We start from the raw sequence: 23,594 nt of genomic DNA on the forward strand, positions 1-23,594 counted from the left end.
TAGGAAATTACCTGGAACTGGAGATGAATTGTGGTGTCTTGTGCTGGAAAGAAGATTCATGTTTACATGGAAAAATGAAATTGGGATTGAGGGGAAACTCTAATTTGGGTCAGTTTAATTTGTATTTTTGTGCCAGAGGGGGAACTGAGCACAAGTCACTCTCTGTGGTGTCTTTTGCTTTCTTGCATCCTGGCTATGCAATTTTGGGCCCCACAGCTGAGGGCATGCTGTGATGTTTTTCCAGGAGTGGTGAAGGGCAGAGGACTGGTCCCTGGCAGTGCAGAGCAGGGTGGATGCACACCTCTGGGAACCGAGTGAGTTGTGACTATCCCTGTGATTCATGTACCATTGCCGTACCCAGAGCTAGGGCTGGTCTGTTCTTGGGTCAATGTCCAGATTGAGGTCAGGGCTGTTTTCTTTCACTACTCCATCTGCCAGCCAAGGGCTGGGCAGCTGACACCAAGGCTCAAAAAATCCCATTGCACTTCTGGTGAGCCCTTGATACTACTTGCAGTGTCTTGTGGGGCATGACCAGCTGGACTAGGAACAAAACCACATCCTGTACATCCTGGAGTGGCTTTGTACCATGTCCCCTTATTGCTACCATCCGAGGTTAGTGGCCAGATTTTTAGAAACTGAGGCCAAAACTTCATGGAATCCAGCAGTCAGGATGAGACTGGGTTTTTTTTTGGGGGGGGGGCAGGGGGCATGTCACAACCACGAACATGGGTGACATCAGTGACCTAGGTCATTAGGGGGGTTACCCGCCTGAGGGTGGTACCCAGCTCTGCTGGGCAGGCAAAGATTGATTTAACCCCTTGGGCACCAGGGTGCATCAGTGGCCAGTTTTCCCCGAAGAAGAAGGATCCCTTGTGACAGCTCTTTCTCTCCACTCCCCACCCTCCTCCCCCGCAAGCCCTGAAGCCATCAGTGGGGCAGGTCCAGCGGCGGGAAAGGCAGCTGCGGTACCCGGAGGAGGCATTGCATTGCATTGCATTGCACTGCATTGCACTGCGCATCCTCCCTCCCCACCCCCTGCTGCTGCGGGCTTCCTCCCTTCATCCCCCCACCCGCCCCCTCCTCCCGCCCCGCATCCCTCCCTCCCGCATCCCTCCCTTCTCCATCCCTCCCTCCCTCCATCCCTCCCTCTGCCTGCGCAGAGCCGCGGACATGGCGCTCAGCAATTTCCTCTTCGCTCAGTGCATCTGCTACTTCCTGGCCTTCCTCTTCAGCTTCATCGTGGTGGTACCTCTCTCTGAGAATGGCAACGACTTCCACGGCCGGTGCCTGCTCTTCACCGAGGGCATGTGGCTCAATGCCAACCTGACGGTGGAGAGGCAGCGCTTCACCGTGCAGGAGTGGGGGCCCGAGGCCGCCTGCCGCTTCAGCATCTTCACCGGGCTCCTCTCCCTGCTGCTGGCCACAGTGCAGGCCTGGAGGACCCTCTTCTTCCTCTGCAAAGGGCACGAGGAGTAAGTACCCACCCGGGGAAGTCAGGGGGTGCCCACCCCTCCTGCAGTCTGGGGCAAGTGGGAGCAGCCTGGGTTTTGCACAATCCAGACCATCCTGCTCCCTAGAGGGGTTTGGGGTGAGGCTGTGTATTGCCTGTGTCTGTATGCACACACACCACGTACACCTGTGTCCAGGGCCCTCTCCAGTGCATACCCCCCCTGCAGGGGTTTGAGATGGGAGGCCAGATGCACTGCTATGTGCCTGCTGCCCTTTGCCTGTCTGGGAGCAGCATCTGGCCAGCTCAGGTGTGGTGGGCATGGAGGGTGCTGGGAGCTGTGGGATGATGCTTGAGGCTGGGGCTCACAGGTGTCTCCTGACCATCGTTCCACTACATGTCTCTGCAAAGGCAGGCCTTCCCCATATGTACACCAAGTGCATGAAAAATCTTGAAACAACGTGTTTGTGCATGACAGGGGCAGAAGGGAGCAATTGGTCGTCCCCCTCTATTTTTATCTTGCTTTTGTGGTGGACATGGCAACTATTGCAGAGAACAACTATTGCTTGGTTACGACATGAGAGCAATGCTGAGTGCTCCCTGCAGCAGCCTCAGGGTTGCACTGGCAGCTGGTTACTGTGCTCAGACAAACCAAGGGCCATCAGACCACAGCAGGTATAACGAGAGGCTTGGTGGTCCAGGCAGCAGCTCTGGAGAACTGTGCTTTGTGCTTGTCTCTCTTGGGTCTTGTTCTGCCACCCTGGTTAGAGCACCTGGCACAGGTAACCCAGTCTGTGGGTGCTACAGGACCAGAGTCCTCCAAGCATCCATCTGCACAGAGGTGGGAATGCAGGAACACACACTGGTGGCTGTCTAGACTAGGAAAGCCATTTTCCCATGGTTTAGGGACCATGTCAAGGATAAATCACTGGTGTCCAGGTCTATTTGGATTGGAGGTTTCTTGGGTCAGTGGCTGTTATGCCCATCTGGGCTTTTAGACAGACTGATGTTGGTAATATTGGGGACCAGTTAGCAGTGTTGTCTCTCTGACACCTTTCAAGCACTCTCAGGCTGCCTAATGCTGCAGCATGCTATAGTAAGTATAGACCAGAAACTTATTTCCATATTAAAATGTACCTTACAATATTTAAGTATAGTCATGGACTTAATACATTTGAATTCATCTTCCTTGGGTGATCAGATACCTATAGAGGGTTAGTTGAATTCAGATGCTTTTTTCAGTTTTGCAGTTCAGAACTAGTTAACTTTTGGAAGAAACCATTAGAAAAAACCTTGTAATAGTAAAATTTGGATCAGATATTTGGCCTGTTCCCAAATGTGGCTATTTAGTTCAAAACTCTTGGGCAGGCACCTAAAAATGGTCCCTTTAGAAGTTTCTTTTAGGCTTCTTTGGGCTGAGCGTTAGCAGTTGATCACAATTGTTGATCACAATTGTTCCATGAAAGAAAGGAGGCACAAGGCTGTGGGGTGATGGGAAGCAAAGATGGAGCAAACTGGTATGATGGAGTAGCCATTGAGAATCACAGAGGGTTTAAACAGGATGAGAGTGAAGATGCTTGAAACCAGCAGTTTTGTAATAAGAAGGAAGGTCTGTCCTGTGCCAGATCTGCCACTGTCTGTCTGAAAAGCAGTCAGGACACATCCTGTTCTGATTTTAGACAGTCATTCGTTAATGCTTCAAATAGGCGTGAAAACAGGCCTGTTTGGATGGAGAGATGAGTGTGAGCTCCTCACCATAAAAGATAATTGTGATTTCTGGTTAGAGGTAATTGAGGAAGGACCAGAACAACATCAATGCTGATCCATTTGAACGTGATCATTGCTGCTGGGCCAGTTCTAGAATAAGTTGACCTGAGGCAGTCAGGATTAGCAGCCTGTGCATCCTAGGAAGATGGCCAGACTTCATGTGCAATGGCTTTGAATGATTGCTGTCAGATAATCAGGACTGCTAAAAGTCCTTCTCAACAGGGTCTCAGCACCCCTTGCCTGAGGGACAGACTGAGCTTGAGTTACCGCAGGAGTAGGAAAAGCAAGTGCTGGCTGCCAGCCACACTCTGGGCCTAGGACTAGTCAACTCAGCTGAAAGGTTGAGGTACAACTCAGATACTTCACTAATAGGATTGCAAAATTACTTCCAAGTGTAAGCATTTACAGCTACAGGGCATTTACTTTATCTGGAATGTGTAGCCTAAGGAGAAAAATAGATGAGGTAGAGAACCAGATCAGCACAGTTCTCTAGCAGGATGTCCTGGTTTGAGGAACCATCAGCACACAGCGATGGTTACTGACTGCCTGGTGCATATCAAGTGCAATTCTGAGCCCTGCCCTGCTGGTGCAAACTCCATTTCTGGATGTTGGCCCCAATTGTGCTGCAGGGTAGGAAGCAGAGAGAGGACTCAAGGTCCTGGGCTGTTAATGACCCACTGAATACTCCTGCAAACTGTTCCTTTTCTAGAGCTGTTAACTAATTCTAGTGTCAGCTCTGTTTTTATTCAGTGGACAGCTCAAGTCATTTCTGCCTCTGAGGCCAGCATACCCCGCTGAGGTGCACAGAGTAGATACGGCTTTAGTGACACCTGGGATGAAATCCAGGCAAGGTGTGTGAAATCAGGTTAGGGCCAGTGGCCATGCAAAGCCACAGTGTGTTCATACTGGCTCCCTCTGCTATATGGGTGACCCCAGCACTCAGCAGAGAGGAGCTGATCTGGTCTGCCAAGTCCAGTGAAACCAAAGGACAAAAGTAGGATTCATCTCAATGATCATGTAGAGGTCAGGTGTCCTAGCATCCAGCTCCTACTACAGTAAAGGCACTTTTGGAAGGTGGTTTATTTCATTTGTGTGCCAGTGTTGACGCGGGATGACTGTCACTTTGGAGAGAACCTAGATAATCTCTCTAAAACCACATCAATCCAGGAACAAACATTCTAGCCCCATTGGCAATTGTTTCCTCATCTCATTTTAAAGAAGTCCTTCTGAGGTTACATATGTGTCTGCATGCATAATCTGAACAAATTAGGACTGACCAGCACAAAAACTTCCCAGGATTCAAACACTGACTCAAAAAGTCTATCAGCTTTTCACTTAATAAGCCACCAGTGAAAAGAAATTACTGGTTTTTTGTTCTTTGGGGTGAGTAGACTCCTTCCATCATGGGCATAATGAAAGTTGTATTGATGGGAAGTTCATCACATTCATCCTTGCCATCTAACCTGAATTAGATGATCTGCCTCCTGGGGTTGACAATGTTTCTTCAAACTAGAGCAGAGATTGAGGTTTTAGATAGTAACGCTTTCCAAGTGCCACCAATAGCCATTGCAAGCAGAGAAGGGCTTGGTCAGATGAATGAGACAAAGATTAAAAAGTGTTCACTAGCTAGAATTAAGAGGGGAAGTTAAGCCGCGAGTTTGGAAAATGAGTGGACAATTCCTTGGCCTTATGGGACCACTATAAGTATCCCACTCCATACCATTCCAAACATAGTAGGTGCCTGGGGCTGACTATGGTTGTGCAGACTTAATGGAGCTGAGGCAAATGACATTCAACTGCAGAAATAACATAATGACAAGAAATCCAGAGAAGACTCTGGAGAAGCTGGTCTGCTCTGCAAATTGCTCATAAAACTGAAATTCGTGTCCTATGATGGCAGTACCTTGTGTTATATTGCTTAAAATGATTATAGCTATCAGTACTGTATTGTTTTATTTTTAGTTTCCCTCTCCTAGGCAATTTTTGTCCCAATTATCACTTTAGTGATGAAACAATTTTAGCTCCAGTTACTACATAATTTGAGCTAATGACATTTATTTTAACAATGGTAATTTTCATCATTACAGCTAATGAAAGCCATGCTGTATGTGAACAATCGCCACTTGGTATTTGTGATTTAAGACCCATCCTCTTATGGGGAAAAAAAAATCAAAATCAAAGGCACTCTACAAATGAAGATAACGTGACTCAAAATCATAATCCATAGTTTTTCATTGTATTAGGTGTTCTTAATTAAAGCAGATGTATTTCAAATGGAAAGCGATATCTTTGTGCCCAGTGTATGCTGCTTAGAGAGACTGCTGATGTTGTGTTTCAGTTGTTTATGAGTTACATTTTTCTTCCTTTTATTGCAGCTCTTTCTTTTATGCCTTCCTGAATCTGCTGATCAGCGCCTTTGTGGTGTTTATCACATTTATTGCTAGCACTATAGTGAGTGTAGGATTTAACATGTGGTGTGATGCAATTACTGAAAAAGGAAGCATGCCAAATAGGTTAGTATTGAAGAATACATTTTCTTCCTTTTTTTTTATTTCTCATGTATGCACACATGAACAGTGGTGCTACAAACTGCAGTTATTACCTGCAAGGTGAGCAATGGGAAGAAGGCATTTGTTACGTGGAAATCCAGATTTTTTTAATCTGCAATAAAAACAACAAATCAAACTTTTTGTGCATTTAGTTCCCCACAAAAAAAGTACAGTTTCCACAGCATTTCATGGTCTCTTTAAGAGTCACAATCATAAGCAAAAGAGGAGCTAGATTTGGAAATGCTGTCGGAATGGGGGAGTGCGGTCTTGTGAGTAGGGCAGGGAACTGGAACTCAGGGCTCCTGGCTTGCTGTCCTGGCTCTGTCATCAACCCATCATCCAAAAACTGGTATAAAGGTGCTGCCCTCATAGTGGTGCTGTGGATGCCCTGGAGCTGAAGAATGGAAGGTACTTTGTAAGTGGAAAGTACAGATGGTTGATATTTTCTTACAGTGCACAGAATGTACGACTTCTTAAAACGGACTGCTGTATCCCATGATGCTCATGCTCCTTAGGAGAAACATGATTAGTTTAGGTAGATTTTTCCTATCAAACTAATAAAAATGAAGAGACAGAAAAAGTTGACATTTTATTTCATATGATATTGAATAAATGTACTACTTCAAGCATACATTTATGTTGCACATTGTCATATGTTGTAAAATGCCATAGTAAATGTTCTGTTTAGGGCTGCAACGGTTAATCGAATTATTCGAATATTCGGTTAAAAATTCTATTACAAAAAATGCCTAATCGAATATTCGGATAAGAACCCAAGATGACTGACAGCACTGAAAAGGAGAGAGAAGAGGCTGCAGAGAGATAGAAATGACAACCTGAAAATCCTGGGATTTTTTTCACACCAGTAAAAGTCCAAGTTATTTGTAAAATCTGTAGGCAGCCTCTATCTTACCATCAGAGCATCGTCTCCTTGCTGGAGCATCCGAAACAAAAATGCCCACACAATCCCTTCTTCTGAGGCTTTTCCTGATGAAGTCAAAAGGTAACAGAGGCTCATACATTTTTTTTCACTCAGGGCAGCAAGCTGGGGTGATGCCAGATAGGTGTATGTGGGAGGCTTGGGGGTAGCGGGAGAAGAGGGCTTTAAGTATATTGTTTTCATAATAACTATTACAGTTCAGAAGACTACAGTTACAGTTACAGTTACAGTTACAATTACAATTACAATTACAGTTACAGAAGACTAGTGTTATCACTTACATAATTATACAATTTTTTAAAGAAAGTAATTACATGCCTCTTTTAGTCTAGTTTTAGAGAAGATTGATAAGCAACCTGGTTACTTCAATAACTTACGTACCTTTTGATAGAACTTGCTGTTGTGACTCTTTGAAACATATGTAAGATGCTGCTTCATTTTACGTTTAGTTTGCCTGTTCAGAATCTCTGAAATAATTTTCTTTTCTTCCCTCCAAATGCCTCCTTTGGATAGCTGTGAAGAATTACAGGATATAGATCTTGAACTGAACTTAGAAAACTCTGCTTTCTATGACCAGTTTGCTATTGCACAGGTAGGTCAGACCAGGTCATGATTCTATTCCAGTTCTTTTATCATTTGTGCACTGATCTGGGATTGCTGGAGCTGAACTACCATTCCTCTAAAATCAATGGGAATGTTTCCACTGACTTCAGCAAGTACTGAATCGGGGTGATAGTAATGGGCACATTTGCATTTTAAATTCAAAACATAGTTTTGAATGTGAACATGTCAAAACCTGACTTTGCTACTGATGTTGTTACTCATGATGGAAAATTTGTTGTTTTTCCAAAGAATGTGCTCTGTAAAGGTTGCAACATTTTGATGTGCTGGAGCTCTTCACTGTTGTTGGGAATAATGTTTGATCATGGGGCTGTTAGCTTTGCCTTTCGTTAGTTTGTCTGAGATTACCTGAACCCATGTAAATATCAGACCACTGAAAATTATCAGAGGTTACTGTTACTTAGATAGAGCTGTTTTCTGATGAATCTTTGAGAATTAGACCTCTGAGGCTGTCAGAACTTTGTATTGAATATGCTAGCTCTAAGTCAACAACTAAAGTCTGTGAACACTGGGACTTGAGCACTTGTGCATGTGGGCACATACTACTAGTTCTTCAAGGAGGATGGTCCCATCCATGCAAGGATGTACCCATACACATGTTTCTGATGTTGTCCCACATGGGAAGAGGCTTTTGTTTGCCTGGGGCCGTCCTTGAAGGTAACCTTGTTTCTTGGACACAAACATGTTTTGTGTCTTCGTTGCCAACACTGACACCTAAACACTGAGCTTGGATATATCTGCATGTAGGACAGAAATATGCCATAAAAGTGACCCCTTCATATGACACTAGCCCAAGGCCATGCTGCATTTTGCAGGGGCTTTTACCATTGGCTCCTAATCTGTCAGCTGTTGGGAGGGTAGCAGAAATAAACCAGTTACCAGTCTATAGCTTTGGGTTCATGGGAACTAGATGTCTGTGTCCACCTTGTTATGGGCAATTTGTAACATATGTGCAAGAGAACATATTTCTCTAACAGGGAGCCATGCCTAAAAAGTTCAGGTCCATGCACATAGCACTTCAGTTGGAGGACAGTTAACGTATCACAGTGTAGAAGGACCAGTCCAAGCTGTTGGATGCAGCTCCCCACACGGATCCACATCCCTCCAGGTGTTCCTGGGTAGAGCTAACCTGCAAGGTGCAGCCTCCAAGCTCTGCAAACAGCTAAGTACAGGGATCCTGGGAGCAAAACAGCTTCAGGAAAACAGTCTGGCTTCAAAAGTTGAGCCCAGTGGTGTCAAAGTGAATCCTGATTACGACTGTTTGAAGAAAGTGCCAAACATGGAACAAAGTCCTGCAGCATTGTTTTCTGATATCCAGGGTGTTGTTTACAGAGCTGGATGAAGGCATGAGAGTGGCTCTATCTATGGAGGGCAAACAAATTTCTTTGAAAGAGTAGCAAGAAAAAGTCAAGGACAGACAACTTAACAGCTAAAGCAAACATTTCCTTGTGAGTGCAATAATTTCCTACAGTAGACTGTACTGAGAAACAGTGGTCTGAATGGAGATAGCAAGATTGCCAACAATATCAGAATTACAAATATGGGCTTCATATAAAATCTGGAAGGGAAGAACATGCAGCTTAATAACAGCTTTGGGTATTTGGTACATGTGTATGTGCGTGTACAAACACACAGAAACACACACACACACACAGTCTCTCTCAGCTTTCTTCCATTCAGATGCTTCCAATGCATCAGAATAGCTTTGGAAGCTTCACTGAAATTGGCTAAATCCATGTAGATTCTTTCATATCAAATATACTGAGAGGACCACAGCAGTAGCAGATATCTGAGTGTCTTTGCTATAATATTTAATTAATGGAGTGGTGTTTAAGAAATAAATGCAAAGCTTCCAATTCTTTAGATATGGTCATATAAAGCCAAATTAATCTCTCTTCTTTCCAAGGTTTGTAGAATAATGCAAAAATATTCTTCACTGGTGAACTGAGGTAATTATAGTATGTGCAGAAACACTAAACAGAATTTCCAGGTACAGAAGATATACAGGAAGATAAACTCCCTTTAAAAAACGCTGGCCCTTGCTTATCTAAATTGGCTATTAGAGTAAGCAGCTATATTACTGTCTGGAAGTGTTTAAATGGTTGTATTTTTCTAATTAAAAATGCGGTATGTCAAAACTGAAATACAGGGATTAAATTAATATTTCTTTGCTAAAGGCATCATAGAATTAAACTGGAATTTCTGCGATAAGGTCTTACTACAAATGAGCCTCCTCTGAGGCAGGAAAGCCACCATTCATGTACCTGTACCAATGAAAATGTAATTATTTCTATGAAGTTAAGCAAGAGCGACTGATATGTTAGTCATGGAACCTATTGCAGATCTGAGGCTTTTAAGCCCAAGTACCTCCTCCCAGATATAAATGAGCTACTAGGAACCTGGGTGGATTGAAGTGAGTTTCTCTTTCTGTCCAAGTTCATGCTAATGTCAACCAGTTACCTCAGAGTGTAACAGTTTGATTTGGAACATTTCCTCAACAATATTTTGAATAGAAATACCTTAAAATGTATACTTCTCCAGGGGTAGTGGTAGGTCCAAAAAACTTGGGAAGAAAGTTTGGGAAAATGTCTTAAAACATATTGCAGTTCTACAGTAACAAAAGTGGAATAATCCTAAGAATTTTTGGCCAGCCAGCATGTCAGATATGGGAGGTTCAATGGATGCACATGCATTATACAGATTTTTTTTGTTTTCATTATTGTACTTAGTATATTTTTGCTTCAGTTTTTCTAGTACATAAAGAGATTTTTTTTCTTTTAAGATAAGAATAACTTGACAGAGTTGAGGAGCAGTGGGGCCAGGACCTCATTGGCTGTGATTTGCCATGACTCTGGGAGTTTTGGTCAAGCTGAGATTTGAATATTCACTTGGACAGTTGACTTTGTTTTTACAACACTGTGCTGACTTTTTTGTAATTTCTTTTCTTCTCTAGTTTGGTCTCTGGGCTGCCTGGCTGACTTGGCTGGGAATTACCATTCTGGCTTTCCTGAAGGTTTATCACAACTACAGACAGGAGGACCTGCTAGATAGCCTGATCCATGAGAAGGAGCTGTTGCTAGGAAGATCCTCTTCACGAACCTCTTTGCAAGATGAAAAAAGTGGCATGATCTAAAGTGTAAGCAAAATGCCAGGGCAGGATGTAGATTTTATTATTCCATAGTGTGAGCTGAAGTTGAGTCAGGGTATTGAGTGTGTGAGATATTTATTTCCTGAAAAGAGATGTACTTGCGAATCACCCCCTTCCTCCATGAGAAATTGTTGGCAGAAATACTTATATTAGGATACAGAGAGTGAATGGCCCCAAGTGCCACTGGCACAACAAACTTTCTGTCCTGTGCAGGCACAACCTGTAACCTGCTCTTGCTTGCAGAACTCCTACATGCTATCACTGTCTTTTGGGACAGGGACCAATCTTGAGGACCATGCTGGCAAGACTAGGCTACAGAGTCTAGGCTTTTTCTTCAAACTGTTCTACAAACACAGCTGTAACTGGAGCTGTGTCCAGTCCTTCTTTTCTCCCTCTCCTCCATTCTGCCCATTAAGCTGCCTCTGTTCTCTCTTTATTCTGGGTAATTGCAGCTCTGGTCCAGGTACAGGCTCTTGCTGTCTCTGCTTTTGCAATGTGTGGACGCAATGCTGACAAACCTGTTGCTCCTGACCTGATTTTGGGTTCATTTAGAACTTAGAGACCTGTGTTCCAAACTTGATATTTGATATTGGACAGTGTTAATGAATTTCATGAAACCACTATATTATTATGGTATATGTCAAAAACTGTGTATCATTTAGAAGGATGGTGAAGAATTTTTGTGGTTTTGTTTCTTCTTAGACTTTGGCATGACCAACATTTATTATGAATCTTGAAGTGTAGTGTATCTAGCAATTGCTGAAGCTTGCACACTGAGAAATTAGGCTGAATAGATAGTATTAATGTTTGTGCATTTATAAATGTAACTTGGTCCCTAACATTGTATATTATTCAGTTTTGAGTATTAGAATTTACTTGTGATATTTATTTCATGTAGGGTATGCAAAATTACTGCAAACATTTGCATTTTAGATATCTCTATATATCTATAAACACAGCAAGGGGCTCAGACAACTGAGGTATTTTATAGGTAGTTCAGTGTTGAATGGGTCCTTTGTCCCCACTCACTGGCAGGAGTTCCAGGGCTGATGAATTTTGCTGTGAAAAGGAAGAAGAACTCTTATTTTCACAAAGCTCACTAGTGACTTTGTTGTGTTTGGTTTTGCTTGACCAGTGTTTCAATAAATAAGGTGGATGGTTGAGAGAAATAGATCTGATAATTGGTGAGAGTCACTGTGATGAGTGTTATATTTGCAAGGCAGAGAAGTAAAGTTGTACCACAGTTAGGCAGCTGTCCCTGGGCACAAATTGCACAACAGACCTCGATTCAGCAGAAAACTTAAGCAAGCAGTTAAGGTTAGGGTGAAGAAGAATGTTTGTGAGCACACAGACACTTCCAGTGGCAGCTGTTTTTGAGTTGAGACTCAAATTATTGCAACACGAGTGCAAACCATGTGTATCTATATTGCCTGGTAAATAAGGAGGTTGGGGAGAGAAGACAGCAGGCTTCTGCCCTGTCAGAGCTCAAGCCTGGGGCGAGCACAACCATGTAGTGTTATTGTTGTCTTCTGGGGACTGTCTGGAACTTGAAGTTAAATACCTGCTTAAATGCTTCCTTGAAATGGAATTTGAAGTCACAACAAATCCCTGAGTTTGTAAGCATTTAGGGAATAAAACCTAACACTACAATTAACAGCCAAATTGCTCTCATAGGTTTAGGGAAAAAAACCCTCCATGGACTGTTAGCAGTGAGCCGGTTCTGTGAACATCGCTTATAGCCCCAGATGGCCACAGCTGTCTGTAAAGAGATATTGTTTTTTTCAGCATGATTTCTCCCACAAGGGAATGCAATCCCTTTGAAAGCGGTAGCTTTTTTGTGAATTGGCATCAGAGGAGGAGTTCCTGAATAGGCAATCAGAGATCAAGTTAATTAACACCTATTTAAAATTCAGAGATCAGGACTGTTAGAATGCCATTTTTTTGTTCGTTTGGTCTAAGAAGAGATACACTCTTGCAGGTACGTAAGACCTTACTTTGCCAGGGCATGACCTTACCCTTCATACCTTGAAGAAGGACTTGGATCCTGAGAGTTGGTCTGCTTCCTGTTTCCCCAGTTGTTTCTCCAACTGGAAAATAAACCATTTCTCCTTCCAGTCTCATTTTGAATTTAGGATTTAGCAGTAATGTCTCTTCCCACAAATTCAGTGCATGCCTTACTCCTCACATGGAACTATGCTGCTGTGTTCTATAATACATTTTATGTATGTGCCAAATCAGGCTTAGGCTGAAGTAATATGTGGGTTGGGACCACCAATCCTAGTCTTGCCTGGGATTTTGATGAAACAGGAAGCAGAAGATGGCATGTGTCTCCTCCTCATACTTGTTCTGAGATATCAGGGCTCAAGCCTTGTTTCTGGTTGTGAGGAGGAAGAAGATGTTGCTCATTGGTGAGTTTGTCGAGAGCTGATGCTCTCTTCTCCCTCTCTTTTCTTCTATCTCGGGGTCTTTTTCTCCTTTCCACTTCCATAAGAAGCAACAAAGACTGGTCTTGGGGTTTTTATTCTTACTGACTTTTGTGGTTAGCATTTTCAGTAGCATTTGTCACCCTGACACTGTCTTCATCGTTCTGCAACTCAGTAGATAAAAAGTGAGATCTTTAAAGCACCTGTGGCAGCTGGGATCCCACCTCCAAGTAAAAGTCAATAGAAGTGAAATACCTCACTTCAGCCTTTGGAAAGTCCAGCCCAACCCAAATACATGTACAACCTCACCTATTAATTTTGGTCTCAAAGCTTAGCCTCTCCAATTCCTTTACCTGGGTGAATCCTTCCAACCACAGCTGCATTTCAGTGCCCATGAGTTGGAAGCATCTTGGCTGTTGGAGTTGACATGTAAACTGAAAAGAGACTGAGGCTCTTCTCTCAGTTCTACGTGCATCACAGTCTCTTTTCCCCAGCTCCCCTCACTTGTCCAGGTGGTATGAGGCTGGTGCACAGCTTGCAAGCGTTAACGATGCTTAAAAGCAAAGCTGATTTTGAAGGAAGCCCCTGGGCAGGTGAGAAGGCAGAGCATTTAGTGACAAGCTCTCCAGTTGACTTAAAGGTGGAAAGGGTATCATGCAATGTCCAGTTATTGGATGTGCTTAGGCTTTTTTTTGTTTACATTTAGCTTCTGCAACCACTTCTCCTAAGGCTTGGACACTCAGGAAAACCTGGTGATGCCAGGGTGAAAATGTGTTAGAATAGCAGTATTATTTATACACACATACATACCTACATATCTATACTCTCACAGGTGTATCTTTTGCACATTTATGACCACTGCTTTTAGTCATCCATTGCCAACCAGTGCAGAGTGTGGATTCAGTAAAAGTTGCAGTTGCTCTGAGTCAAATATTGCACTCCTGTGGTATTTCAATGCCTTTTTAATCTGCCATCTTCAAAAGCAGGCCTCTGGGAACACTTTAGGAAGAGGTATATTCAAGGAGCTGGAACCCTGTGTGGTATTTATACTTGTACTTATTTATTGTCACATTCTGGAAAGGGAAAAAGCTCTGTGGCCTTTGCCCATGCAGCCCCTTTTGCTGCTGCCCATTGCAAAGCTGTGAGCCATTCTGGTGGAGAAAGTGGGATGCAGTTGTTTAGTAACCATGTTCCCTGTGATACTAAAACCACTGTCAAAAGGTCCTTGTTTTGGCCTGTGAAAGTTGCTGGTAAAACAGGGAGAGCCTTACTTGGTTGAATGCAACTGGATCTTGCTTTCTGAGGCACCAGGGTGTTGCCATACAATTATTTTGTTTTATTGAATATATTCCCCATGTCCTGGCTACCATCTGTGGTTAATTTCCCTGCCAATTCCCTGCCAGCAGTCTACAGAGGATTAGAAAAATCCGAGCTAACAAGGGTTCTTTGAGCTTTTAGATCAATGCTGTTTGTTATTATTTTTATAACAGAGAAACAATTGAAGCCACTTTCTTGAATAGAACTTTCTCATGGGGGCACAAATGCCCATAACGTCTTATCCCACTAATTCATGAGGCATCTTTCAGCTGTGATCTTTCAGTAGGAATCGCATGATGATTTGCTTTAAAAACTGAAAGATGGATGTGTGCTATTGCAATATTTTTACGGTCTCTTAGAAAACTGCTTTTTATAATAACCATTGATGAACGCTTGGGTATACAGACCTTGTCATGAAAGCATTCAGTGTCATGGAGGTGGTATATGTGTGTATATACAATTTACACAGATACATGCCAGAAATAATTCCACTGCTCTTTTGTGATACAGATATCAGCTCTTCTCTTAACAGGCAGCTTAGGTTGAAGAAGTTGTTAGGTTGCCTTAGGTTTCTACACTGCCTTTTTCTTACTTAGTAGTGGGATCTGTGCAATGATACATAGGTTATGTATGTTTCTCAGAGGTGGATGTGGTGTGAGTGGAGTAGGAAAGCACTGGCCAGTGCACGACTTCTGAAGGGCTGAGATGAGTTTCTAATGGGACTTTGCAGATGTTTTAACCTCTCCCCTATCCTGTCCTGATGTTAGCTTGCTTTAATTCTGTTAGGAACAGAGAGTCACATTTCCCTTCAAGGTGTTCCCTGGCCACCTCAAAGCACTGTAGATTTAAACTATGTTAAATGTTAAACTAAGCTGGGAGGTGTGGCTGACACACCAGAAGGCTGTGCTGCCATCCAGCGGGACCTGGACAGGCTGGAGAGTTGGGCGGGGAATAACCTAATGAAATTTAACAAGGGAAAGTGTAGAGTCCTGCATCTGGGCAGGAACAACCCCAGGTTCCAGTATAGGTTGGGAAATTACATATTAGAGAGCAGTGTAGGGGAAAGGGACCTGGGGGTCCTGGTGGACAACAGGATGACCATGAGCCAGCACTGTGCCCTTGTGGCCAGGAAGGCCAATGGCATCCTGGGGTGTATTAGAAGGGGAGTGGCTAGTAGATCGAGAGAGGTTCTCCTTCCCCTCTACTCCGCCCTGGTGAGACCACATCTGGAATATTGTGTCCAGTTCTGGGCCCCTCAGTTCAAGAAGGACAGGGAACTGCTGGAGAGGGTCCAGCGTAGGGCAACCAAGATGATTAAGGGAGTGGAGCACCTCCCTTATGAAGAAAGGCTGAGGGAGCTGGGGCTCTTTAGTTTGGAGAAGAGGAGACTAAGGGGGGACCTCATTAATGTTTATAAATATATAAAGGGTGAGTGCCATGAGGATGGAGCCAGGCTCTTCTCGGTGGCCAACAATGATAGGACAAGGGGTAATGGGATCAAGCTGGAACACAAGAGGTTCCACTTAAATTTGAGAAAAAACTTCTTCTCAGTGAGGGTGACAGACACTGGAACAGGCTGCCCAGGGAGGTTGTGGAGTCTCCTTCTCTGGAGACATTAAAAACCCGCCTGGACATGTTCCTGTGCGACCTCACCTAGGCGTTCCTGCTCCAGCAGGGGTATTGGACTAGATGATCTTTTGAGGTCCCTTCCAATCCCAAACATACTGTGATTACTCAGGATGTAAACAGAGCTGTGAGGAACAGAAGCGCGTATCTTACAGTTATATTGCATGAGCAAGAGGTACTTTTGCCCTGATGGAGGAATTCTGCATCATGGACTCCTAAATGATCAGTGACCATGGTGCTGTTATTAATTCATTTAAAATACAGACTTGCAGGTGACAAACAGAACATGTTTTGATAGGACTGTCAATCCTTTGTTTGCCAAACCGTACTCTTCTGCAACACAGCAAAATATTCTGTCTCAAAACAGCCAGCATGTCTTTTTGTAAATAGTAATTTTTTTGCTGTTAGAAAAGATAAGGTGTCAAAGGGGAAAAAACCCATGTATTTATAACACAGTTATTTAGTAGCAGGAGTTTAGATGGAAGAATTAATTTGAAAACTTATTGGTCTTAATGGTTGAAGAAACTCAGGCAGATCTTTAGTGTGGCAAGTTAGTGTGCAGTTCTTAAGGGACAAAAGGGCTAAGCTGATTCATAGTGCCTGAGTATGGCAAACAATCTAACCCTCTGTATTTAAAGTAACCTGAAAACTCACCTTAAGAAAACACGTGCACTTGCCCAGTTTCTTCTAAATCCCCACTGTAAATAGGAGGTTAGAATGCCCTAGGTTGTGTTATTTTCTGAAATGGAGGGCTAGACTGGACGAACTGATTTCTGGTTTGAGGCCTTTGGGGTTTCTTGGTGCAACGGTTGTTGCATGTGAAATACAAGACTGGTTGAGAGATGACACTCACTATTCTCCTGGAGACCTGAAGGGTCTCATCAGTGAGATATGAAACGATGCTTCACCTTCATTTGTTCTCCAGAATCTTTTAGTTTTTGTTGCATATTGGTCTAAGCTCAGTTGTTTGCATCTCATGCAGCTTAGCCCTTAGGTTGGTGGTTGGAGACCATCTCCTGAGAAATGAGGGATGTGCATAGGAGTCTCTTCAGGCTGATCTGGGTGCAGAATGTGGGGTCCCCTTGCTAGGGAAATGTGTGCCACAGGCCATGGTATTGGCTTTATGTGGAAACAGGGTTTCTACACAACCTCAAATCACACAGTGATCTGGGTGATGGGTCTCAGAAAATGCAATATCGAATGTGCAAATTCAGAATGGTGCCAGCTGCACAGTGTTCAGCGCTGGAAAGTACATACAAACATGGTGTTTGTGTGAATGTAGCTTTTATTGTCTCACTTCTCCAAAGCCCAACACCTCAAACCTATTGCATTTAAAATCACTTTTACTATTCAAATGATAAATTTGACGAAAACCCAGGCATTCATACTGACAAGACTTACAGTACTTTGTGACAAACCAATCTGGCTTTTGACAAAACTTTTGTCTTGTCTTCTAAGTCAGAGGCATGGGTGTGAACATCCTTGAGCTAATGGGAAACCTGTCCATATCCAGATTCTAAATTTGTGTCTCAAACCATTTCCTTTGCTGTTGGAAAAAGGCATTTTTAGCTCACTAGTATGCAGGCTTTGGAGTCTACAAACACCCTTTCCTTATGCTTAGGTGACCTGGGAAGAGAGACAGGTTTTGCCCAGCTAGTTTCCACACCAGCATGCAGTGAGAAAATGCTCAGATAGGCTCATGAGCACTGAAATTGTTTTAGAATTATTTCTGTTCATGGTCCTAATGTCTTGAAGTGCATGTTTCTATTTTTGTCCTTCATAAGAAAGAGGAAACTTAACCTGAGCTGTATTTTATTATGCACAAATACACACATAAGATATTTTTAAATTTTTTTGAAGTGACAAATTTCCGCTCCATAATTTATGAATCTAACAACTGCATAGGAGACAGCACTTTGACGTACTCCTGACATAGAAGGGAAAAACAAAACTGCACTCTTTCAGAAGACATTTTTTTCTGAGATGTTAGACAGCAATTTAATTAAAATATAGCAAGTACTGCTTGTTTTAGTGAAGGCATGTAATTTATAGTATCTTTCCATTCTGTTTGGAAGAGTATTTACATAGCAATGCTTTCTCTTCAGTTTCTTTTGTTAATGCCAAAGAGTGTAGTTGAACTGATATTGCAAACACAGTTTAACATGAATGTATTCACCTTAGTTCTTAGACTTTTCTACCTCTTATAGCTGCTGTAACTGCTTGAACTGTTATTGCACACAACAGTCAAAAGAACTGAATCCATGTGAGACTCTAAATCCCATTGTCATAGATGGCCAAAAGATTAAGGATTTAAGGGTTATTAGCTTCCTGTCAGATCCTTATTCCTAAAAAAATGGGCATAGGCACCCAAGAAAGACTGTGTGAATAGTCCTTTTGATTGGTGAATAATGATTTTATTTTGTTTTGTTTTGTTTCTTTTTTTTTTTTTTCCTCACCAAAACAAAAAGCCAGTAGCGGTGATTTCTTAGATGTGGAAACTTATATGTTGACTGAAAATTTACATTTCACAGGTGTGGGAGAAAGAAATGAGCTACTTGTCAAAATGCCTGTTATGATCCTTCCCCAGTCCTCCCCACTGGCAGGTAACTGTGAGGCATAGGTTTCATCTCCTCCTTTTTCTTGGGAGGCGCAAGCCTCCATCTCCAGAGCAAATGCTTCCACCATGGTGTTATCTTGGATCACACTCAAATACTCCTGTTTGAGCTCTGCTACTTGGCTTGAAATTCCTAGATAACAACTTTTGGCCTGGTGGTTCTGGTGTTTATCACGGAGATCAAGTACTTGGCAGCAAGAGCTGCTCACTGAAATAGCTTGAATTATTTGTATCTGGTGGAAACCAAATTTGAGGAGTTTTTGTTCTCCCTTTCCTCTTGATTATGTTGTAAAGAGAGGGTTGAGACAACCTGTTAGGGGGTGGGAATGAAGATTCATTATTACTGTTGATGTCTTGGGTGATTTCTCACACAAGTGAGTAAACAGTCCTGTGACAAAACTACTCATTATCTGCTCCTTATTTCCCCCTCATTTCTCCCCAAGATTTTGGCAAGTTTAACTCCTGGTTGTATGCAGGTTCTGAAGAGTATTTATGAATGTGAGAAAAGTTGCAGCTCCTGTGGCAAACTTTAGTTTTTGTCAAAAAATAAGTACAAGCGTTAGTGTTGGTGATTTTCCCTATTCTCACTTGGGGCTCTGTGGGGTATGACGTCAAACCCTTCCCTTTACATAAGCCAGGCCTGATTCAGGTGACATGTTGCTCTAGGAGGTTCTCAAGACTGGTGCCAGCAACCCATTGAGGAACCTGGTGGAGTTAGATGAGTGCTATGTTAAACCAGAGATTTTAAGGCAGGGGAATGTTTGAAAATCGTCTGTCATGGTAACCTACATAACACAGTCCATAACTCTTGACCTGCTCACTCCTGCAGCAGATGAAATTAATTTTCCCTGTTAACACTGCAAAGTCTAATATTTTGTGTCTGAAATATAGCACATCTTCTGCTACACACTGGATCTTGTTTTCATCAGTTCACCCTTTCCACTTTCTAGGCTGCTGCAATAGTTCTAACCAGCATTGTCAAAACAGGGTTCAACATTTGACTTCAAAAGGCGCTAACAGTCTCCATATCAAAGCACAGTCTTCCAGAGTTGCAAGTAGTCCTTTTGCTAAATGATGCCAAGAAGTTCTGTACAGAAGAGCATCCTTCCAGGGGGAGGACCATTGTGTTGTGGTCCACAGCCAGTGCAGACTGGTGGCATCAGAGTAAATCTGGTCAAATACTCTCTCAATAAAACTATTGATATTTTTCAGCCCAAGCTGCACAAGTGATAAATCAATATATTTTGTAAACTGCTAGGAGGTTTGGGAAGGTTTATAAACAAAAAAACCCAAACCAAAGCAACAAAACCCAACTGTTTCACTGAAATCTCCGTCCCCTGGATACTTTCATCTCCAAAAACATTCCTGCAAATTTCACAGATGGTTTAATCTCCATCAGGCTGATCAGGTGTTACTTGTCACATCTCTTCCTGTGGGGCACAGGGACTGCTGAGGGGGACAGGAGAGTTCCACAAATCAGAACAGGAATAAGTAGTGAGGAGAAGTGTTATTGCATTTCCTATGAGGGATTTCGGCTTCCAGGCTGCAATGGGAGGGATCCAGCATGGCACTGTCTGCAGCAGCATCACTGACACCAATTTCAGCCTTTGCTTGGCACGCTCAGCCCCAGCCTGCTCAGGTGGCTTCACGAACTGAAGAACACCACCCTGAAGTATGTGTTTGCTGAAATTCAGCTTCTGTAGAGAGCAACCTGTGTCAGCTGTACAGATATCTGGTGTAAAGGTGCTGGCATTGCCAGTGGGTTTGGAGGGGCTGCTTTGGAAACCTCTTCCTTCCACCTTGGCAGATCCAGATACTCTACAGCTGGCCCCTTGCCCTGTGCAGCTCGTGGCTTGTGTGGGGAAGGAAAGACCATTCCCAAATCTCTGTAGACTTGCCACTTTATGAAAAGAGCTCATTAACACCCATAGTTTTAAAAGGTTTCATTTGTGTGTGTGTGTGGTACAACCTGCAAAGATCTGAAACTGATCTTTCTTGCTTATGAATGCCTGAAAGCATTTAAGCCTCTCTGAAACGTATGCCCTGTGACTCATGCATTTGTGAGATACTGTTTCTTCTTACAGCCATGTGGAAAAAGCTTTATACGAATCTAGACTAACCATTGTGTTATGCTGCTAAAAAGGTCCCTGCATTATGGGTATTAGGGGACAAAACTGAACACTTTTTCATAACTTGTCTAACTGTTCAAAGCAGTAGAGGGACAGATCCTTTGCTGGTGTATATAGCTTAAGCTTTGTGAGTCATGCTGGAGCCATACAAGTCCACACAAGCTGAGGTCAGAGCCTGGTCTGTTTTGAATATTATCTCTCTTGATTTGTATGCTCTTCTGCAGTGTAATGACTGCTGATTTGGAGCTTTAATTGCATGAATTTGACAGAAACAGAATTGGAGTGAGGTTTATTATTGTTTTGATACAGTCTCAAAAGGGAAGCTTTTTACTAGCATTTTAATATAGCCCTTTGTAAACATCTAGCAAATAAAACTTCTGAGTCCAGTCCTTCTGCTAATGGAGTCACTGACAAAGTTTCCTTTGGCTTAAGTAGGAGCTGGACTGGGTTCAGTATAAGTGATACATTCTAGTGTTACTGATAATGAGTTAATGTGTTTTATATATTGATGCTTTTTGCTGGACAGTGCATTGGCTTTTTATGATTTGGTGATATATACAAATAAATTATTTGAAAAGTCCATATTTCTGTGCCTGTTTTTTGAAAGTGAATTTAAGTTTAAATTTTAAAATAGTTCACAAAGTCTGTTAGCATCCTAGTTCACATAGTCATTCCTCAGCATCTCCATGCCGCAGCTTGTACGGTCAACAATATGGCCAACCATCTTAAACTGCGTGAACCCTTATGGTACCATCTTCCAGCAGTGAATGCTGATGCCATGGCAGACAAGGAGAAGATGCTCCCATGTCAGCATGCAGCAGAAAGGCAGCTTGTTACCAAATGATAAGGGGCATCACAGGCAGCACAGGCAGATTAATTTTCTAAATGCCAACAGGCTAATTTTCTTTTTGTAACATCAACCTTTCTCTTCCAGGGTGGGCCTAAAGGTTCCCAACAGCAATCCTGGAGTGAGGAATTAGTAAAAAACAAGTCCACGCCACTATCTTAGAGGTTCCTGAATTATTTCTTGAGGGCAGCTGGTAATATCCTTTTTCTAGTCACATGCTTTCAGCCCTTCTTCTTGCTTCAAAGTGGCAAAAGACAGAAATTGCAATTAAAATTGATGCTATGGGTTTCTCCTGCTCCATTAACTTGTTTCCAGACTAGCAGGGTTAGGAAGATGAAAGGAGGGACTGGGATTAGAAAGAGTCTTTGGAACTGCCTTTTAGCTACACTGAGGCTGAGTGCATTAAAAGGTTAATGCAAAAAAAAAAAAACCTAGTGTCGTGTCACCTTGTCCTTTTCTATCTCCTCTGTATGGGTACAGATACACCTGCTAGAGCAATCAGGTGCTCTTGATGTGGTGAGTCTGTGAAGAGGGTGTTAGCAGCTGCCTTCTGTTCCTGCTGCAGGAATGCACTGAGCACTGTCAAACTGCTTATCCCATACTGTTGTGGTCTGCTGATTTCTGTTGTGCTTTAGTTTCACACTCATCGCATAAGTGATAATAGGCAGCACTTCTACCTTTAGGCCCTGTCACTAGCCTGTTTTCATGCATACACCTCCTTGTACCTTCTCCTGGCTCTTTGAGCACCCCAGACACTGCTCATGGTAATCTACTCACTATCTGCTTCAAAAATTGCTGCAAGCCCTGTCCTGTCCTGTATCACTCCTCCTTCAGCCTTTTAAAGCCATCCATTTCTAAGCTGGATTAAATAATTGCTCCCAGCTGGTGGCTTCAGGACTCTTTACTTCTAATGCAATTCACCACACTGGCACCAGCCTGAATTCAGGTGAGCATCTTGATTGATTGATTGTAATAAATTCTGTAGTCTTTTTCATTTTTTACCTTTTTGTGGGCAATCCTCTGGAGTTTCACTACAGAGAAATGTTACCCAAGATGTCTGATTTTGGGTACCTTTATAGTTCTTATTGGCTGTTTCAAACTCATGGATTCATAAAGATGCCTCACCTAGAAAACCACACCAAACAAGAATAAAGAGAAATCTCATCCATCTCACAGTAATGAGAATAGATCTGTGATGGATAATGAACAGAAGGAAGGAGCAGAGTGGGAAAAGAATGTATGTGTTTATGGGTGTGTGTATGTTTGTAAGCAGGATGGATGAATGGGAAAAAAGCTTGAGAAGGAAGTAAAACAGGTAAGTCCACAGTGAAGCTGTGCAGAAGTAATTAAATTCAAGCCCAGGAGCTGGGATTTTTTCTCATATTCCCAGCCTTATTTTTGACCTGCTTTATTCCCTTGCACAAATGCACTAGCTTTCTCAGCTTCAGTTTATTCACCTGCGGAATGCCACCACTCTCCCTAGGATAGGCCTTAGCTTTTATTTATTCCAAACATTCTGGCTTTGTAGTGGATTTGTTTTGGCTTTCTGTAGCCTGCCACATGTCTGACTGACCTGCAGTAAACAATCATGACCTGGGAGGCCTCACAGGGCTATGGCAAGTCCTCAATTGATAAATCAAGTGTTGCTTTTGCCCATGTCCAAAGATGTCCCAACCAGAACCTAGGCAGAAGCCAAGAATAGCTGTTCCTCTGCTTAATTTCCCTGACAGCCTAGATGTGATAGACATTCTCACTTGCACTGATAATGTTGGGCCCCAGCAAGGAGAATGTGGCCTTTTTTCATTTAAAGCAGGCCCAGAGAAAGGTGGTCCCAAGCCTGTCTTCTGAGGACACATGCAGGGAAGTGACCATGCATATGGACTTCACACTGCCTCAGCATCTCCCCTCACAATCATGAGATGAGTTCCTGTTTTACCTTAACCCTCTGGCATGTTTTAAAGTTACCAAAACTAGGCTGCTAACACACTAGAAGGGTTCACTCTACTATTCTTCCTCTTGAGATTGCTCAGTTCTTGTCAGCTCAGGCTTTGCTTTCCTGTTGCAATATGCCATGACTTGCAGTGAAGGAACCGTCCCTTCAAAAAAGGCTCCTGTTTTGAAAGGTCTAGTTGCTACATGCTGGGAGGGCATGTCAGTCCAGAGCCA

General features: G+C 42.9%; 1 protein-coding gene across 1 annotated transcript; it reads left to right on the forward strand.

Moving 5' to 3' along the window:
* The first annotated feature begins 1,003 nt into the window (after positions 1 to 1,003).
* On the forward strand, positions 1,004 to 21,163 carry TMEM179 (transmembrane protein 179). The gene is made up of 4 exons (XM_005506052.3): positions 1,004 to 1,472; positions 5,590 to 5,727; positions 7,217 to 7,295; positions 10,278 to 21,163. The coding sequence occupies exons 1-4, from the start codon at positions 1,171 to 1,173 to the stop codon at positions 10,455 to 10,457; spliced, it is 699 nt and encodes a 232-aa protein (XP_005506109.2). The 5' UTR covers positions 1,004 to 1,170; the 3' UTR covers positions 10,458 to 21,163.
* The last annotated feature ends 2,431 nt before the right edge of the window (positions 21,164 to 23,594 follow it).

This window comes from Columba livia, chromosome 5, assembly GCF_036013475.1.
Source record: "Columba livia isolate bColLiv1 breed racing homer chromosome 5, bColLiv1.pat.W.v2, whole genome shotgun sequence".
NCBI lineage: Eukaryota > Metazoa > Chordata > Aves > Columbiformes > Columbidae > Columba > Columba livia.

Bases quoted from the DNA above. Each gene is read 5' to 3' on its own strand.
- TMEM179 (XM_005506052.3), top strand. From the start codon at position 1,171: ATGGCGCTCAGCAATTTCCTCTTCGCTCAGTGCATCTGCTACTTCCTG. The intron at 1,473-5,589 runs GTAAGTACCCAC...CTTTTATTGCAG, and splicing joins CTCTGCAAAGGGCACGAGGA to CTCTTTCTTTTATGCCTTCC. The intron at 5,728-7,216 runs GTTAGTATTGAA...TCCTTTGGATAG, and splicing joins AAAGGAAGCATGCCAAATAG to CTGTGAAGAATTACAGGATA.